The sequence below is a fragment of the Marmota marmota genome, unplaced genomic scaffold (assembly GCF_001458135.2).
Source record: "Marmota marmota marmota unplaced genomic scaffold, marMar, whole genome shotgun sequence".
Taxonomy (NCBI): domain Eukaryota; kingdom Metazoa; phylum Chordata; class Mammalia; order Rodentia; family Sciuridae; genus Marmota; species Marmota marmota.
Window position 1 is genome coordinate 329683 of NW_026000021.1, and position 16182 is coordinate 345864.

The 16182-nt window shown below is 36.1% G+C and overlaps 1 protein-coding gene across 2 annotated transcripts in view; it reads right to left on the reverse strand.

Moving 5' to 3' along the window:
• LOC107155721 (band 4.1-like protein 5) overlaps positions 1 to 16182 on the reverse strand; it is an 83835-nt gene that overhangs the window by 67126 nt on the left and 527 nt on the right. For both annotated transcript variants that reach the window (XM_048810412.1, XM_015501692.2), the window contains exon 2: positions 10156 to 10343. In XM_048810412.1, coding sequence (XP_048666369.1) covers positions 10156 to 10335 — 180 coding nt within the window. In that variant the 5' untranslated portion in view covers positions 10336 to 10343. The remainder of the gene's footprint in view (positions 1 to 10155; positions 10344 to 16182) is intronic.

Below are 16182 nucleotides of genomic sequence, written 5' to 3' on the forward strand. Positions count from 1 at the left end.
CATTCATTTACTTATGTTTTTGAAACCAGAGCATTACGCTCTGCTTTTTAACTAAGTTTATTATTTCTACTTGTTCTGTTCCCCTTTTTTACTGTAGTGCTAGGGATCAAACCCAGGACCCTAAATATGCTCTACACTGAGCCAGACCATTTTATTTTGAGACAGGGTCTCACAAGCTAGGCATGGTGCACATGCCTATAATCCCAATGACAAGAAAGGCTGACTTCCAAGTCTGAAGCCAGTCTCAGGAACTTAGCAAAGCTACAAATGTAGCTTAGTGGTAAAGTGTTGAGAGCCACAGAGGAAGGGGCCCCAGCAAACTTCCAGCTGACCGCTGATGATTGGCTCACAGCGGTCCCAGCAAACTTCTAGCTGCCAACTGGCTCCTCTGCGGTGATGCTCTTTGGGCTGTTTCCCCGCCCTTTCAGATCAGGGAGCTGCTCATTGGGGGACTTTTTTTTGGCTCCGCCCATGCAACTCAGCCAATCGGCCTCAAGAGCAGGAGGAGTGGGGGAGGTTTAGAGGCTTGTGGGAAGCCTGTGGTGGCAGTTGGGCTCTGAGGGAATTCCTGAAGAGCTCCTGTAGTCTGGCGTATGTTCTAAAAATAAAGTTCCTTTCTGCTTGATAAGTGGCTCCTGAATTGTGCCCAGCCAGACTGCGGCAGTAAAGTGCCGCTGGATACAATCCCCAGGGGGTGAAAGGGAGACAGGGTCTTGCTGAGTTGCCAGGCTGGCCTCAAACTTGGAATCCTACTGCCTCAGTCTCTTGAGTAGCTGCAATTACAGGTGTACACCAATATGAGCTCCTAAACTGATTTTTTTAAAACATCTTTACTTGGGTATTTGGTCACCTCAATTTATACATCTTACATGTGTATATAACATGTCTTATAGTATTGCTAGATTTCCTTCTCTGTTTATTTGAATTCTCCGTGAATGTTTTTCAAGCAGGTCTTTGGCTGATTTTCTAAGGCCTTCTACATTTGAGAATATTTTACTCATCCCTCACACTTGAATAATGACTAGAAATAAAATTCAAGGTTTGAAATTACTTTAAATACTCTTTTGAATACTTAAAAAATATTACTCTATTAATAGTCTTTTTGAAGTCAATACTGTTGAATATGTTAATTTGCATTTGTTCCTTTGTAATGTTACCTTGTTCACTTTTAGACTTTATATCTGATTTTTTTTTTTTTTTTTTTTTTTTTTTTTGGTGATACCAGGGATTGAACCCAGGAGCACTTAACTATTGCGCCGCATCCCCAGCCCTTTTTGTATTTTATTTACAGACAGGGTCTCACTGAGTTGCTTAGGGACTCACTAAATTGCTGACACTTACTTGCAATCCTTCTGCTTCACCTCCCATGCTGCTGGGAGTACAGGCCTGAGCCACTATGCCCAGCTTATATGATAGTCTTAAATTTTACTGTACCATATACAGTAATTCTGAGGTATTCTATTTATTTGTTGACTACTGAAATGCTAGGGATCAAACCCAGGGCCTTGCATATGCCAGAACTATACATATACCAAGGCATTCTATGATATTACATATGGATTTTTAAAATCCAAGAAGATGTTTCATCTTAAATTCTAGGAAATAAATATCTATTATTTCCTTAAACATTTTTCCTACTTTTCCGATTCCAAGTTTCCTCCCTAAGTGTTGGCACTTTTTTTTTTTAAGTTGTAGATGGACACAATATCTTTATTTTATTTTTAGTGGTGCTGAGGATCGAATATAGGGCCTCAAGTGTGCCTCTGCCACTATGCTACAGCCCCAGCCTTGGCACTTCTCTTTTTTAAGCATACATTTATACAGTAATCCTGATGATTATGCCTTATCCACTTTATATACATAATTTAAAGTTCAGAAAGATGTTCACATGTAACACTATCCTTTCCCAGAACCTGTCACCATTCCAATCAAACTATGCCCATTAAACAAGCACTCCCCCATTCTCTCCCCCACCCCCCAGATCCTAGTAACTTATTTTCTATTGTCCATGAACTTGCTTATTCTGTATAGCTCATATAAGTAGACCAAATAATTCTTGGCCTCATGTTTCTAGCTTACTTAATTCATGTTTTTAAGGTATCACTCATGTGATAGCATGTATCAAAATTTCATTCCTTTTAAAGCTCAAAATTTTTCCACTGTATGCAAATATGACAGGGCAGCTCCTTTGGGAAGTCTTCCCACCCATACCAGGGACTGAACCCACGCCAAGCAAGCTCCCTATCACTTAGATACATACCTCATTTTTAAATTTTATTTTAATATACGGTCACATTAAATTGCCCAAGCTGGTACCCTAACTTGATTTTCTGCCTTAGCCTATTCAGTAGTTGTATTTCATCAGGAAGTTGTTCTTTGAGGTTACTTTTGCCTCTCCCTCTCTTTGCCCCTTTTAAGGTTCCTCCTCCTCCCTAATCCTTTTCAAAGAACTTTCCCCTCCCTTTTGCCTTTTGCTTCTCTAAAGAGAAGCCCTACCTATTCCATGGGCTCATGTCTATCTTTATGCTAGTACCACACTACTTTTGATTGTTATAGTTTTATATTAAATTTTAAAATCAAGAAGTTTGAGCCCCCCAATTTCCTTCTTTTTCAAGATTGTTTTGGCTATCTGGGTCCCCTGAGATTCCATATGAACTCAGAAAAGGTTTTTCTATTTCTGCAAAAACCATCATTAGGATTTCAACAGGAATTGCTTTTAATCTGAGTAATACCATCTTAACAATTGTCTTTTTATCCTTTAACATGGACTATCTTTCATTTAGGTATTGTTTCATTTCTCTCAGTAATGTTTATAGTCTTCAATGTGCAAATCTTTTGCCTCCTTGGATAAATGTATTCCAAGTATTTCATTCTCCCTGATGCTATTGTAAATAGAATTGTTAATTTCAGATGGTTCACTGCTCATGCACAACTATGCAACTAATTTTTTTTCTAATTTATCTTGAGATGTTGCTGTATCAATTTATTAGCTCCAATAGATTGTTTTGCAAAATCATTAGCATTTTCTATATGTTTGATATCATCTTGAACATATCTTGCTTCTTTCCTTCTTATCTAGATGTCTTTTGCTTCTTATTTTTGCCTAATTTGACTTTTTTTTTTTTTTTTTTTTAAGGAGAAAAGCACTTTTATTGGGATTTCCAGAATACATTAGACTCAGGGGCTTTTAAATCCTAAGTCAACATTAATTATTCCTCACAATCTACAGATTTTTTTTTTTAATTGTTGATGGCACCATGTACAAATAAATAAAATAAAGGTCTAAAAATCAAACCCAGTGCCTCACACTATCCCAGCCCCCAGATTTTTTCTTTTTTTTTTATCCTCAGACAGGGTTTAAATTGCTGAAGCTGGCCCTGACTTGACTCCTGCCTCAGTGTCCTGGGTTGGGGGGATTACAGGCATGCCACCAAGCCTGACTAATATCTACAAATTAAAGTGCAAATTAACTGTTCTTGCTTACAACTTTGTCTTGGTCACTCCAACATTTTTCTTTTTTTAAGATGGACACAATATCTTTATTTATTTTTATGTGGTGCTAAGGATCAAACCCAGTGCCTCATATGTGCAAGGCAAGCACTGTACCACTGAGCTATAACCCCAACCCCTCACTCCAGCATTTTTATGTTTTAACTTCCTAATAAGTCATGCCTCTGAGCCTTCACAAAATGCATTTTTTTCTGCTTAGAAGGTTCTTTATGCTCCTAATAAACTCTTGACTCTTGTGTCTCAAGAATCAAAACACTGGTGTGGCTCAGTAGTGGAATGCTTGCCACACACACATAAGAGGCACTGGGTTCGATCCTCAGCACAACATTTAAAAAAATAAATAAAATAAAGATATTGTGTCCATCTACAACTATAAAAAATATTTTGAAAATTTTTTTTTTAAGTTAATGAGTTTCCTTTATTTTTTAAGAAGTCGGGAAGGAGAACAATCAATTTGAAAATGATTTCTTTTTTGAAAATTCTTTTTTTCTTAATTTTTTTTAGTTGTAGGTGGACACAATATCTTTATTTTTATTTATTTATTTTTTTATGTGGTGCTGAGGATGGAACCCAGGGTCTCACGTGTGCAAGGCAAACACTCTACCACTGAGCCACAACCCCAGCCCTTGAAAATTCTTATTTTCTTTTTTTTTTTTTTAATATTTAGTTTTTAGTTGTAGTTGGACACAATATCTTTATTTATTTTTATTTATTTTTATGTGGTGCTGAGGATTGAACCCAGGGCCTCGCATGTGCTAGGCGAGCGCTAAACCGCTGAGCCACATCCCCAGCCCCCCCTTGAAAATTCTTAAAAAAAAAAAAAAAAAATATATATTGAAACACTGGGGCTTGGGTTGTAACACAATGATAAAGTGTGTGCTTGGCCCTGGGTTCAGATTAGTGAAAAATAAAGAAAGACAACACCTGTGCTGCCTTCCAGTAATGTGACAGACTGGATCTTCCTTCCTCCATATTACTTTGTACCTGTAATTCTGGTTAGTATAAAACCTATGTAAAGGCTCAGAGTTGTAAAGTGGCTCATCAGTTTAAGCAATGGTAAAAAGATCTCATATGGCCAGTCTGTAGATTACAGATGTGAGATTCTTGATTCCAGGGCCAATATTCTATTTATTTCTATATACTCTTTCATGTTGTAGCATTAAAATTGGGAAAAGTGAAAACACAGACTCACTCAGCTCTCATTGACTATAAGTCCATTATTCAGCTGCCTCAACACCAGAACTTGCTATTTACATTCTTCTGTTTTCCTCCTAACAAATTATTTCAGGTCACCACCTCTTTCAGACCCAGTCCTCTTTGTATATTCTTTTATACAGATTAAGAACATCTTTGATCAGCTTTCTTTCTCAGCAGAACATATTCCTTCTTGAATGTCGCTCCCTATATTCCATATATTCCCATCTCTACCTGTGAATATATAACCAATTCCTAAAGAACATCATTAAAACAAACTCAGATCTTCCCTACCCAGCCATTCTCTAGCTGCTGTGCTATTTCCCTCTTGGTAATTCCTCATTTTCTCTCCATGCACTTCCATAAACAACTAATCAATATTTTAAAGCATCTACTATGTGCAAAGGACTATAAGAAGTCCACAAAACATCTAATAATTCCTTAAACCTTCTAAAACAGCTTCTAAAAGTACTCTCTGAAACCTTCTTGATTTCCATTCTATTAACACCCTCTTCATGATGGCTCACTTACTCTCATAATCTTCCACACAATTTATATTACCCCATCCAGCAGAGTTAGAACTATGTTTTACTCATTTCTAATCTTTATTCCTTCCCATACCCTATGCATGTACTGGGAACTTCTTCCTCTGCAATCTCACTGCCAGTATAAGTTTGAAACCCCATCATCACTGCTTTTTATCCTGTAACAAATCAAGCATATCACCTTTAAATTAAACCTGTACCATTTTTATGTTTCTTAAAAACTAAAAAGCTTGGGGCTGGGGATGTGACTCAAGCGGTAGTGTGCTCACCTGGCATGCGCGGGGCGCTGGGTTCGATCCTCAGCACCACATAAAAATAAAATAAAGATGTTGTGTCCACCGAAAAGTAAAAAATAAATATTAAAAAATTCTCTCTCAAAAAAAAAAAAAAAAAAAAAAACCTAAAAAGTTTAAGTGGAGTTAAACAGAAATATATAAAATTTGTTTTTTTGTAAATAGTTTTATTGAAATATAATTCACATACCATTTGCCACTAAAGTATATAATGAATTTTTAGAATATTCACAGATATGAATAACTTCACTGAAGTCAATTTAAGAATACTGCCACATCACCTAGGTTGGGCCTGGTGGCAAACATCTATAATCCAAGTAACTCAGGAAGCTGAGGCAGGAAGATTCCAAATTAAAGGAATTTTGGCAAGAAACTGTCTCAATAAAAAATAAAAAGGGCTAGGGGGATATAGTTAAGTGGCACCATGTGCCATCATGCCTGATGTGCAGCTCTTTGATCTGTACATGGTATGAAGTAACGGCTCAACTTTATTTTTTCTCATATGGATAACCAGTGGGCCTAGAATCATTTGTTAAAACAATTATTCTTTCCCCATTAAATGCTCTTGGCACCCTTGTAGGGGGGTTGTGGGGAGGGGGAAATCAACTGACCACAGATGGATCGATTTACCATTCTATTCCATTCATCAGACTATCCTTATGCCAAAAGCACATCATCTTGATTATTTTTGCTTTGTTTTAAGTCTTAAAATTGGGAAGTACTTAAAAAGTGAATATTCTACTTTTAATACTGTTTTGGCCATTCAGGGTTCCCTGCAATTTCATATGACTTTTAGAGTCAGCTTGTCGATGTCCACAATATATCACCTGGGATTCTGGCGAGGACTGCACTGAATCTGCAAACAGTTTGAAGTGTACTGTTATCCTAATTACTTTAAGTCTTCGAATTCAAGAATATGAGATGGTTTTCATTTACAGTAATCCCCTTATCCTCAAGGCATATGTTCCAAGACCCTCAGTGTATGTCTGAAACCACAGACAGTACCAAACCACATAAAAAGATTTTTTTTCTATGTATACATACCCAGTGTAAAATTTAATTTATAAATTAGGCACAGGAGAGAGTAATAAAAATAATAATAAAACAAGAAAATTATATCAATGTACTTTAAGAGTTATAAATTATCTCTGGAATATTTCACAATATTTTTTGACCATGATGACCACAAGTGACTAAAATCATAGAAAGGGCTGGGGATGTAGCTCAGTGACAGAGTGTCTGTCTAGCATTCATGAGGCTCTGGGTTCAATCTCTAACACAAATATAAAATAAAATCACAGAAAAGTGAAGCCACAGGTGAGGGGGACTACTATATTTAAAAGTGTAACTATACATGGCCTGTATAATTTAAAAGCTTTTGACATTGCTATCAGTAAAGTATGTATATGAAAATTATTATCTATTGATTAGCCAAATATTTTATTATTGATATAACAGTTTTTGATATAACACATATTGATTTAACACTTAGAAGATGCAAATTTTTATACGACATATTGTTTACTTGATAGAAATCTAAACTCTCAAAGGAATTCGAAGAATTTACTGCAGCATTTTAAAACAGAATTTAAAAATCAAAAGAGTTAAAAATTTCTCTCTGATGTCTCTGAATCACTGAAAGGTATTCTTACTATATTTAGTTGAAAAAGGAAGAGCAGAGAAAAAGGAGAAAGTAGTTTCCCCAGTTTTCAAAAGGAAGGAGAGCAGGAATAAGAAAATAATCACTACTACCTGTAATCCCAATGACTCAAGAGGCTGATACAGGAGGATTTCAAATTTGAAGCCAGCCTCAGCAACTTGGTGAAGCCCTAAGCAAATAAGCAAGATCCTGTCTCAAAATAAAAAATTAAGGGCTTGGGATGAAGCTCAGTGGCAAAGCATCCCTGGGTTTAATCCCCAGTACTCTCACTCCCAACCAAATGATCAATACCACTAGTATACATTAATTCAAAGTCCACCAATTAAATTTTTCTACGTAATCATAGAGTTTGAGAGTAGCCCAGTGGTAGAGCACTTGCTGGGGATGTAGCTCAGTGGTAGTGTGTCTGCCTAGCATATGTGAGGCTCTGGGTTTGATCCCTAGCATTGCAAAAATAAATACTCAACAGATAATCCCTTATATATTACCTGGGCAATCATCTTAATTCCATGCTGGCTAGCTATAATCACTAGTGACCCTAATCCTAATAGGAAATGAATATGTGCTTCATTCAATTTCCAAAATCAATTCTAAATCTCCCAGAATCACCCAGACTAGTTGAAAAGCTAAATGAGAAAAAACAAAAACTTACATTTATTTTGTAAGAAATTAATAATCCTCTGACCTACCTTTTTCTTTAGTAAGATGGTTTTATTTGCAAGAAAATGTCCATTTTATATTCAAGCAAGTATCTAGAGTTACATTACTAACTTTAAGATTTCACCAGCAAAGACTAAAAAGGCTATTGTTCTGGCTGGGGTTGTGGTTCAGCGGTAGAGCACTCACCTAGCATGTGTGAGGCACTGGGTAAGATCCTTAGCATCACATAAAAATAAATAAAATAAAGGTTTTGTGTCCACCTAAAACTAAAAAAAAAAAAAAAAAGGCTATTGTTTTTATTCCATAAGGACTCAAATCTAAAATTCTGGCTGTTTCACTGCAACTGCCTCGTGACGAGCCAGCTAGTATTTCTGGACTTGATCAAGCATCACATACACCTTACTGAGTATACCACACCTTAGGAAACTATTCTAGACCAGTCACTAGACATTTATTCCACTACTTTAAAGTCTGGTGCTGTTTCTCTTCTATAATACACTGCTTTTGAAAAAAAGCTTTACAAATTCTCCTAGTACCAACCTATCCATCAACAGTCCTGCAAGTTCATACTTCAAACATTAGGTAATAGGAAACCTTTTCCAGGAACCAGTAATCTCAAGCTTTTCACCACATATCTAATGATATTTTTATGGATTGGTACACAAAACTCAAGATTCTTATCAAATGGGATAAGAAGTTAACATGAGAACTATCTTAAACTATCTCATGTTGGAATGTCTCTCAATCCTTGAGAAGCCCTTATAGAAAGAAAACTTTCCTTTAAGTTTTACAGAATCAAAAATGTACAGACTAATATATAAAAATAGCAAGTACACATAATGACAACTCCAAAAAACTTCAAGAAATCCTGAGTCTTTCATTAATTTTTATCATATTCCAATATTTTTAAATGTATAAGGTATGGCTGGCATTGTAGCTCAGTGGCAGAGTGCTTGCCTAGCAAGCATGAGGCCATGAGTTCAATCCCTAGCACCCAAAAAACAAAAACAAAAAAAGATGTGTAAGGTACATCCCCAGTACATTTCAAATTATCTAATTAATCTGAAAAGTCTTTAGAACAAACTATCCAATTCCTTAAACTCACCAAGTTTAAGGGCTTTCAGAGCCCACTTAACTAATGTAGCAACATCTAGGCTATATATATAGCCTTGCCTAAAGAGACTTTCAAAATTGAGATTCAGGTATATGAGTGGGTACTAAAAAAGTGTGGACGGAGGAAAGACATCAAAGGACCACCCATGAATCTATGTCAAATCACACAACATACATAAAGTTTTTGAATGAAGAACAAAGACACTTGAAAGAGATCTGGTATTAGTAAGTAGTTCAAAAAGAAACGCCAATGCTTCCCGCCAGCCTTTTAAAGCCTGTGAATTAATGACGCTGCATTTGGAGATGGGTGGGGAACCACCTAAAACACAAATACAATTATAATATCCTTTTCTGAAATAAAGATTGGTTCATTTTTTAAAAATATATAATGCAAGGTACTTTGGGAACAAAGAGGCAGTTAGATCTTAGTGGTATGAAGAAAGTTCTTTTTCTCACTTCATTTCATTAAAATTTCTACAGGCACACAAGACTGTAGAGAAGTGTCCGTTTTGTTTTAAGGAAAGCAAGAGGTTTCACCAAGTGCACTACTGCACTCCTATAATCCTAGCAGCTCAAGAGACTGAGACAGGAGGATGGCAAGTTCAAGATTAGCCTTAGCAACTTAGCAAGGCCCTAAGTAACTTAGTGGAACCCTATCCGCCCCCCCAGACACACACAAAAAAATTTTTTTTAAAGAACTGGGGATGTAGCTCAGTGGTAAATCACCTCTGGGTTAAATTTCCAGTGTGCACCCTGCCTCTGCCAAAAAAAGTATTTGGAAAGTATAAAGAACTGAAAGTCATATAGTACACATGTAAATTTGACCATGGTTCCCAAAGACACTCATTGCTTTAATAAATGCTTAACAAGGATTGTAAGAAATTCATTAGATTATACTATCTACAGTTATCATCAAGAGCACACATGAACAGGCACAGGTTAATCCATACCAATAACCGCCCTATCACTTAAATGTTTCAGGTTAGTACTCCAGAGGAAGTATTATTCCAAGTATTTTTGGTCTAAGATTACCTGATCCATGTACCCAAACATTAAAGTGCCTGATGCATACTAACCCAGACTGTCTCATTCCCCCCAAAAGTTATCATCAATAGAAAGCTCAAAGAAAGAAAGACAGTAATCTCATATAGAATTTGCAAGCTCGGGAAAACCCACATACCGGCAAGTCCACGCTAACATCAGTGCCATCCAGGAGGGACACCCGGCATGTGATAATGGACTTAGAATCTCCAGCTGCAGGGATGTGTGTGGCAGCTCTCTGTGCTTCTCGGAGTCGTTCCTTCTCAGCATGTTTACGCATTGACCGGCGCCCAAGAGTTCTACGGAGGAAGCTCAGCATTTTTGTCACTATAAAACCAGAGAGAACAAAATCATCAGGAGAAAAAGTACACTCCACCCAACTTGAAGTGAAATAAATATTTAGTAAAGTCCTATGAACACTATTTTGAAAAGAAAAATAAAACTAGCTACTTTTTACACATACATCAAAAAATCATGTTGTATATATTAAATATAATTTTGCCCATTAAAAATTAGTTTACTTTTGGGCTGGGGTTGTGGCTCAGCAGTAGAACGCTCGCCTAGCACGTGCGAGGCCCTGAGTTCAATCCTCAGCACCACATAAAAATAAATAAATAAAGGTATTGTGTCCAACTACAACTAAAAAATAATAAGTTTACTTTTAAAAACCCAAGTTTTTAAAGGCACATATAAGACAGCCCCATGGCTTGCAGTTTTCTAAATTTACTGAACTATTTTACAAGCTGATTTGGCAAGAAAAGGCAAACATTTATAAAATTCATCAAACCCCTGGATCAATAAATTATATATGTACAGTAATATCCCCACAAACATTGGAAAATGTTAGACAGTACCAAGTTATAGTTTGATGATCCAACAATTCTGAGAAGTTCCATTTCCTTTCTAAGCACTTATGAAAATAATCACCTACTTTAGCTAAAATATAAGCATAATTCAAACACCATATATTATTAAATATTCTATTTTTTTTTCTTTCTTTTTGTTTTAAAGATAGGGGTCTCACTATGCTGCCCAGCCTGATCTCAATCAAACTAGAGTCAAGGGATCCTTCCATCTCATCTCAGTCTCTGCAGTGCACATGATACCATGGCCTGGCTCTACAGAATGTAAATTACTACCTAACAAACATTTATGTCATATTACTTTAGTTACTTGTTTCCTTATCTCTACTAAGAACATTAAGGCTAAACAAAAATAGTTAAAACAGATGTTAGTAATTTTAAAGATACAGTATACTATATTATGTTTGAAAATACCAAATAGAGGGCTGGAAACACCATAAAAACAAGGTCAAACCCTGCTTTATATGCTTAAAAAAAAAGTCAACTTGCTAACCTAATGTGCTTAATTTGGACAACAAAGAATTTGAGAATAAGTATATATAACTAAACCAACAAAAGATTATTAATTGCAGAAAAAATAAGTTGCACAGAAAATGCAAATAATCACAATACACTATATGACTTAGCTACTAAAGTTCACGATTAACACTAAATACTGATCTAATCATAACTACAAATTGCAACTGAGGAGATATAGTTTATATTGGAAATGCCCAAAGAAATACATTATAAAAACACACATTTGAACACTAACCAAAGAATTTCAGCCACTTTTTGTACTGATGTTTGATTTTTAAAAAGGTCCTTATCTCTTAGAGATACATACTTAAATATTTACATAAGGAAAAGATGTTTTGCCTGGTATTTGGATCAAACTAACAGAGAAGGGAATTAAGTCCTGAAAGAGATGAAACAAATTGGTCAACAGCTATTGAAACTGGGTCATAGGTACGCAGGGGGTTCATTACACTCTCGTGACTCTTATATATGTTGAATTTCTCCATAACAAAAATTTTTAAAGGAAAAATATGTTCAAAATGTACTGCAATTTTGTGTTTCCTAGGAAACTAAGTGTAAAACAATTTTTCTTCCATATTATCCTGACACCTTAAAAACTGATTCACTACACGAGTTAGCCTGTTTTTATTAAAAAAAAAAAAAAAAGTTTTCAGATTTAGAATTTAAAAATTTTTTTGAACAGAGTCTCCCTATGTTACTCCCAATTCCTGGATTCCCACCTCGCCTCCTATGTAGCTAGGACTATAATTTCTTAACAGGTGCCACAACTACCAATAAATTTAGAATTTTAATATCTTCATTTTGAATGATAAAACACAGAATCAGGAACAGTAAGTTATTTTTACAGGAATATGAAAGTGCCTCCAAAAATAAAATTACAGATGCACTAAAGATTTAAAGTGAAAAAGAAATGAAAAGGTACTAGTACTTGTACATGGTAGGCAAGCAAGCACTCTACCACAGAGTCTGACTAAACTGCCCAGGCTGGCCTCAAACTTGAGATCCTTCCAGGACTGATGGCCCACACCTGCAATCCCAGCTCCTTGGGAGTCTGGAGACAGAACTGCATATTCAAATCCAGCCTTCCCAAATTTACAAGGCCCTGTCTCAAAATAAAAATAAAAAGGACTGGCAATATAGCTCAGTGGTAGAGCACCTCTCAGTTTAGTCCCCAGTACTGCAAAAACAACCAAACAAGGGCTGGGGTTGTAGCTCAGTGGTACAACGTTCACCTAACACGTTCAAGAGACACTGGGTTCGATCCTTTGCACCACATAAAAATAAATTTTAAAAAGGTATTGTGTTCAACTACAACTAAATCAAAATTATTAACAACAACAACCAAAAAACAAAAACCTTCATGATCCTCCTGCCCCAGCCTCCCAAATAGCTAGTATTATGGTTTATGGGTATATACCACCATATCTAGCTAGTGTGAAGAGCTTTTAAACAATCTGAAAAAAAAATTTTTTGAAGGATTAATATGCAGTTTAGTGAACAACTATTACAAATCATTTAGATAAAAAACACAATTTTTTTAAATGGGCAAGATAAGAAACAAGGCTTAAAAGATAATAAAAAAAGATTCCTGGCCAGGGGCAGTGGCGCACGCCTATAATCTCAACAACTCAGGAGGCTAAAGCAGAAGAATCACAAATTTGAGGCCTGCCTGGGCAACTCAGACACTGTCTCAAAATAAAAACTAAAAAATGGATTGAGAGGCTGGGGATATAGCTCAGTGGTAGTACTTGCCTAGCAAGCACAAGAATCTAGATTCAATCCCCAGCACCACAAAAAAAAAAAAAATAAACAAAATAAAATATTTAAAAGGCTGGGAACTGGGCATGGTAATGCACACCTGTAATCCCAGCAGCTCGGGAGGCTAACGCAGGAGGATTGCAAGTTCTAGGGCAGCCTCAACAATTTAGCAAGATTTTGCTTCAAAATAAAAAAAGCTGGGAATGTAGCTCAGTTGGGTTCAATTCCCAGTACCAAAAAAAAAAAAAAAAATCATAAAAGATATTTACATGGCTCAGATGTGGTCTAGTGGTTGACTGTTAACCTGGCATGCTCAAAACTATGGGTTCCATCCCCAACACCAGGGGGAAAAGAAAACTTTGTAAAAGACATGCTCAACAAACCCTCAAAAATCCATATTAAAAAGTAAGATAGGGCTGGGGATGTGGCTTCATGGTAGAACCTGCTTAGAATGTGTGAGGCACTGGGTTTGATCCCTAGCATGGGGGAAAAAAATAAAAGATAAAGCTGGGCACAGTAGCCCATGCCTATTGTCCCAACTGGTATGAGGGAGGCTGAGCTGGAGGCAAGATGGGTTGGAACCAGAAGTTCAAGGACAGCATGGGCAATATAGTAAGCCCCTGTTTCAAACAAACAAAAGAAGATATTGCTTGTCATTAAAAGACTTAAAGTAGTCAATGTTTAAAAGGCTGAGAAAAACAATCATTTTCATAAACTGTCTTCTTTAAATATGGTTTTTAAACATGCTGTTAAAAAATTTAATATGCATATCTTTGCATTCAGCAATTCTATTTCTGGTAGCTGGCCAAATAAAACAGTAACTTATGTGATCTATTGTAAGATTAAGAATTTTTCTGGGTATAAGTGATTTAGGAAATTTTAAATTATGTCCATCGGCATGTAAAGTTATGGTACATATAACAGTATACAATACAGTTATTCTTTTAAAAATACAGTTGACTTAAATATTGATTAAATTCCTAAGTGAGGGGCTAGGGTTGTAGCTCAGTGGTAGAGCACTTGCCTCATTCACGTGAGGCACTAGGTTCAATCCTCAGCACCACATAAAAATAATAAAATAAAGGTATTATAAAATGAGAAAATATACCCATTTGATTCAAATGTATGATATGTCAAGATCATTGTATTGTCATGTGCAACTAATAAAAAAATTAAAAAAAGGTATTAGTCCAACTACAACTAAATATATATTTTTTTTTTAAAAAAAGTAAATGTTCAGTGGTTTATAAAGAAAAATCTTTTTAAAAATTTGTAAGTGGAAGGCCTGAGATGTGGCTCAAGTGGTAGTGCACTCACTTAGCATGCCTGAGGCACTGGGTTCGATTCTCAGCAGCACCACATAAAAAATAAAGATATTAAAAAAAAATTTGTAAGTGAAAAATCAAACCAAAAAAAAGGTACACGTTATTATTCTACATTAGGGGGAGGACACACATGCATGCACACCTGCACATACACAGGGACTGGAAGGATATGCCAACTGTAAAGGTTCTCTCTAGATAGGGTCAATCTGGAGCTCATATGAATACACAAATGTGTCATTGAGCTTTTATCATTTTTTTAAAATAACTTTTGTGTTGTTTGCCTCTAATTCCAACTTTGCAGGAAGCTGAAGCAAGTTGATCACAAGTCCAAAGCCTGCCTGGGCAACTTAGTGAGACTGTTTCAAAATAAAAAATTTAAAAAAGGGCCGGGGATATAGGTCAAAGTAAATAACCCCTGAGTTCAGGGTTCAGTCCCCAGTACTGAAACGTACGTGTGTGTGTGTGTGTGTGTGTGTGTGTGTGTGTGTGTGTGTGTTTGGTCTGAATCAGGCACACTGGTGGTATGCATCTGTAATCCCAGCTCCCTGGGAGGCTGAGGCAGGAGAATTGCAAATTTGAATCCAGCCTGGGGAATTTATCCTGACTCCATCTCAAAAAAGGGCTAGAGATGTAGCTCAGTGATAGACTGCTTGCCTAGTATGTGCCTGGCACAGGCTTCAATCCCCAGTATCACATTTTAAAAAATTAAAAAAAAAAAAAAGTTTCTCTTTCCCCATCCCACCCACACTTGCTCAATTTTTTTTTTTTTTTTTAAAACACTACAGCCAGTAAATTTTTTTTTAGCAACCACAAATCTGGACCTTGTTTCTCTCTAATGACCGTCCCCCACATACACTACTTCCACCTGCCTGCCCACTCTAGCTGCAATCTGCTCTAGTAGTCAGCCAGCCCAGAAGTCTTGACTATGTTCATTAGTTGTTTCATCTTTCTGGAATAATCTTTTTCCATTTCACCTCTCTCTCTTTCTGCTCCTCCTTCAAGTAGTTATCTTCAGATTTACAGGTGAAATGTCTTTTCCTCAGAAAAGCACTCCCAGATTTCTGAGTCTAAATTAGGCACCCCTGTTGGTACTCAGGCATTTCTTTGTGTAATAGTAAAAAACATAATTGCTTAATTTTTTTTAAACTGGCTACTTCCCTACTAAGACACAAAGATAGGGACCTAGACAGACTTCCTCACTACTTTGATCCAACATACACCATGGCAACATGCATACTGGGCACACACTAATATAATACAGTGGAATTTCTGGATGGTAAAGTTTCAAAGAATTAAAAAAAAACAACTAACTTTCAACAACAAGGGTTTCCTTTAGAATCTTAGAAATGCAAACTGAAGTAATCATTTACCACCTGAATTAATAGAAGTTGCTTTAAAGCATATCCAAGATGAAACGTGTATACACATTTATGACTGGTGGCCACAACATAGTAAGTAATTGCTTCTTAATAAAACAATATACCAGGGCTGGGATTGTGGCTCAGCGGTAGAGTGCTCAGATTCTCAGCACCACAAAAATAAAAATAAAGGCATTGGTTGTATCCATCTACACCTAAAAATAAATAAATAAATATTTAAAAAATAAAAATAAAACAATATGCCAATTTACAGCAAATGCCATGAGGATATTAGCATTTTTGTCCCAGTAATCCCAGTAAAAAAAAAAAAAAAAAAAAATCG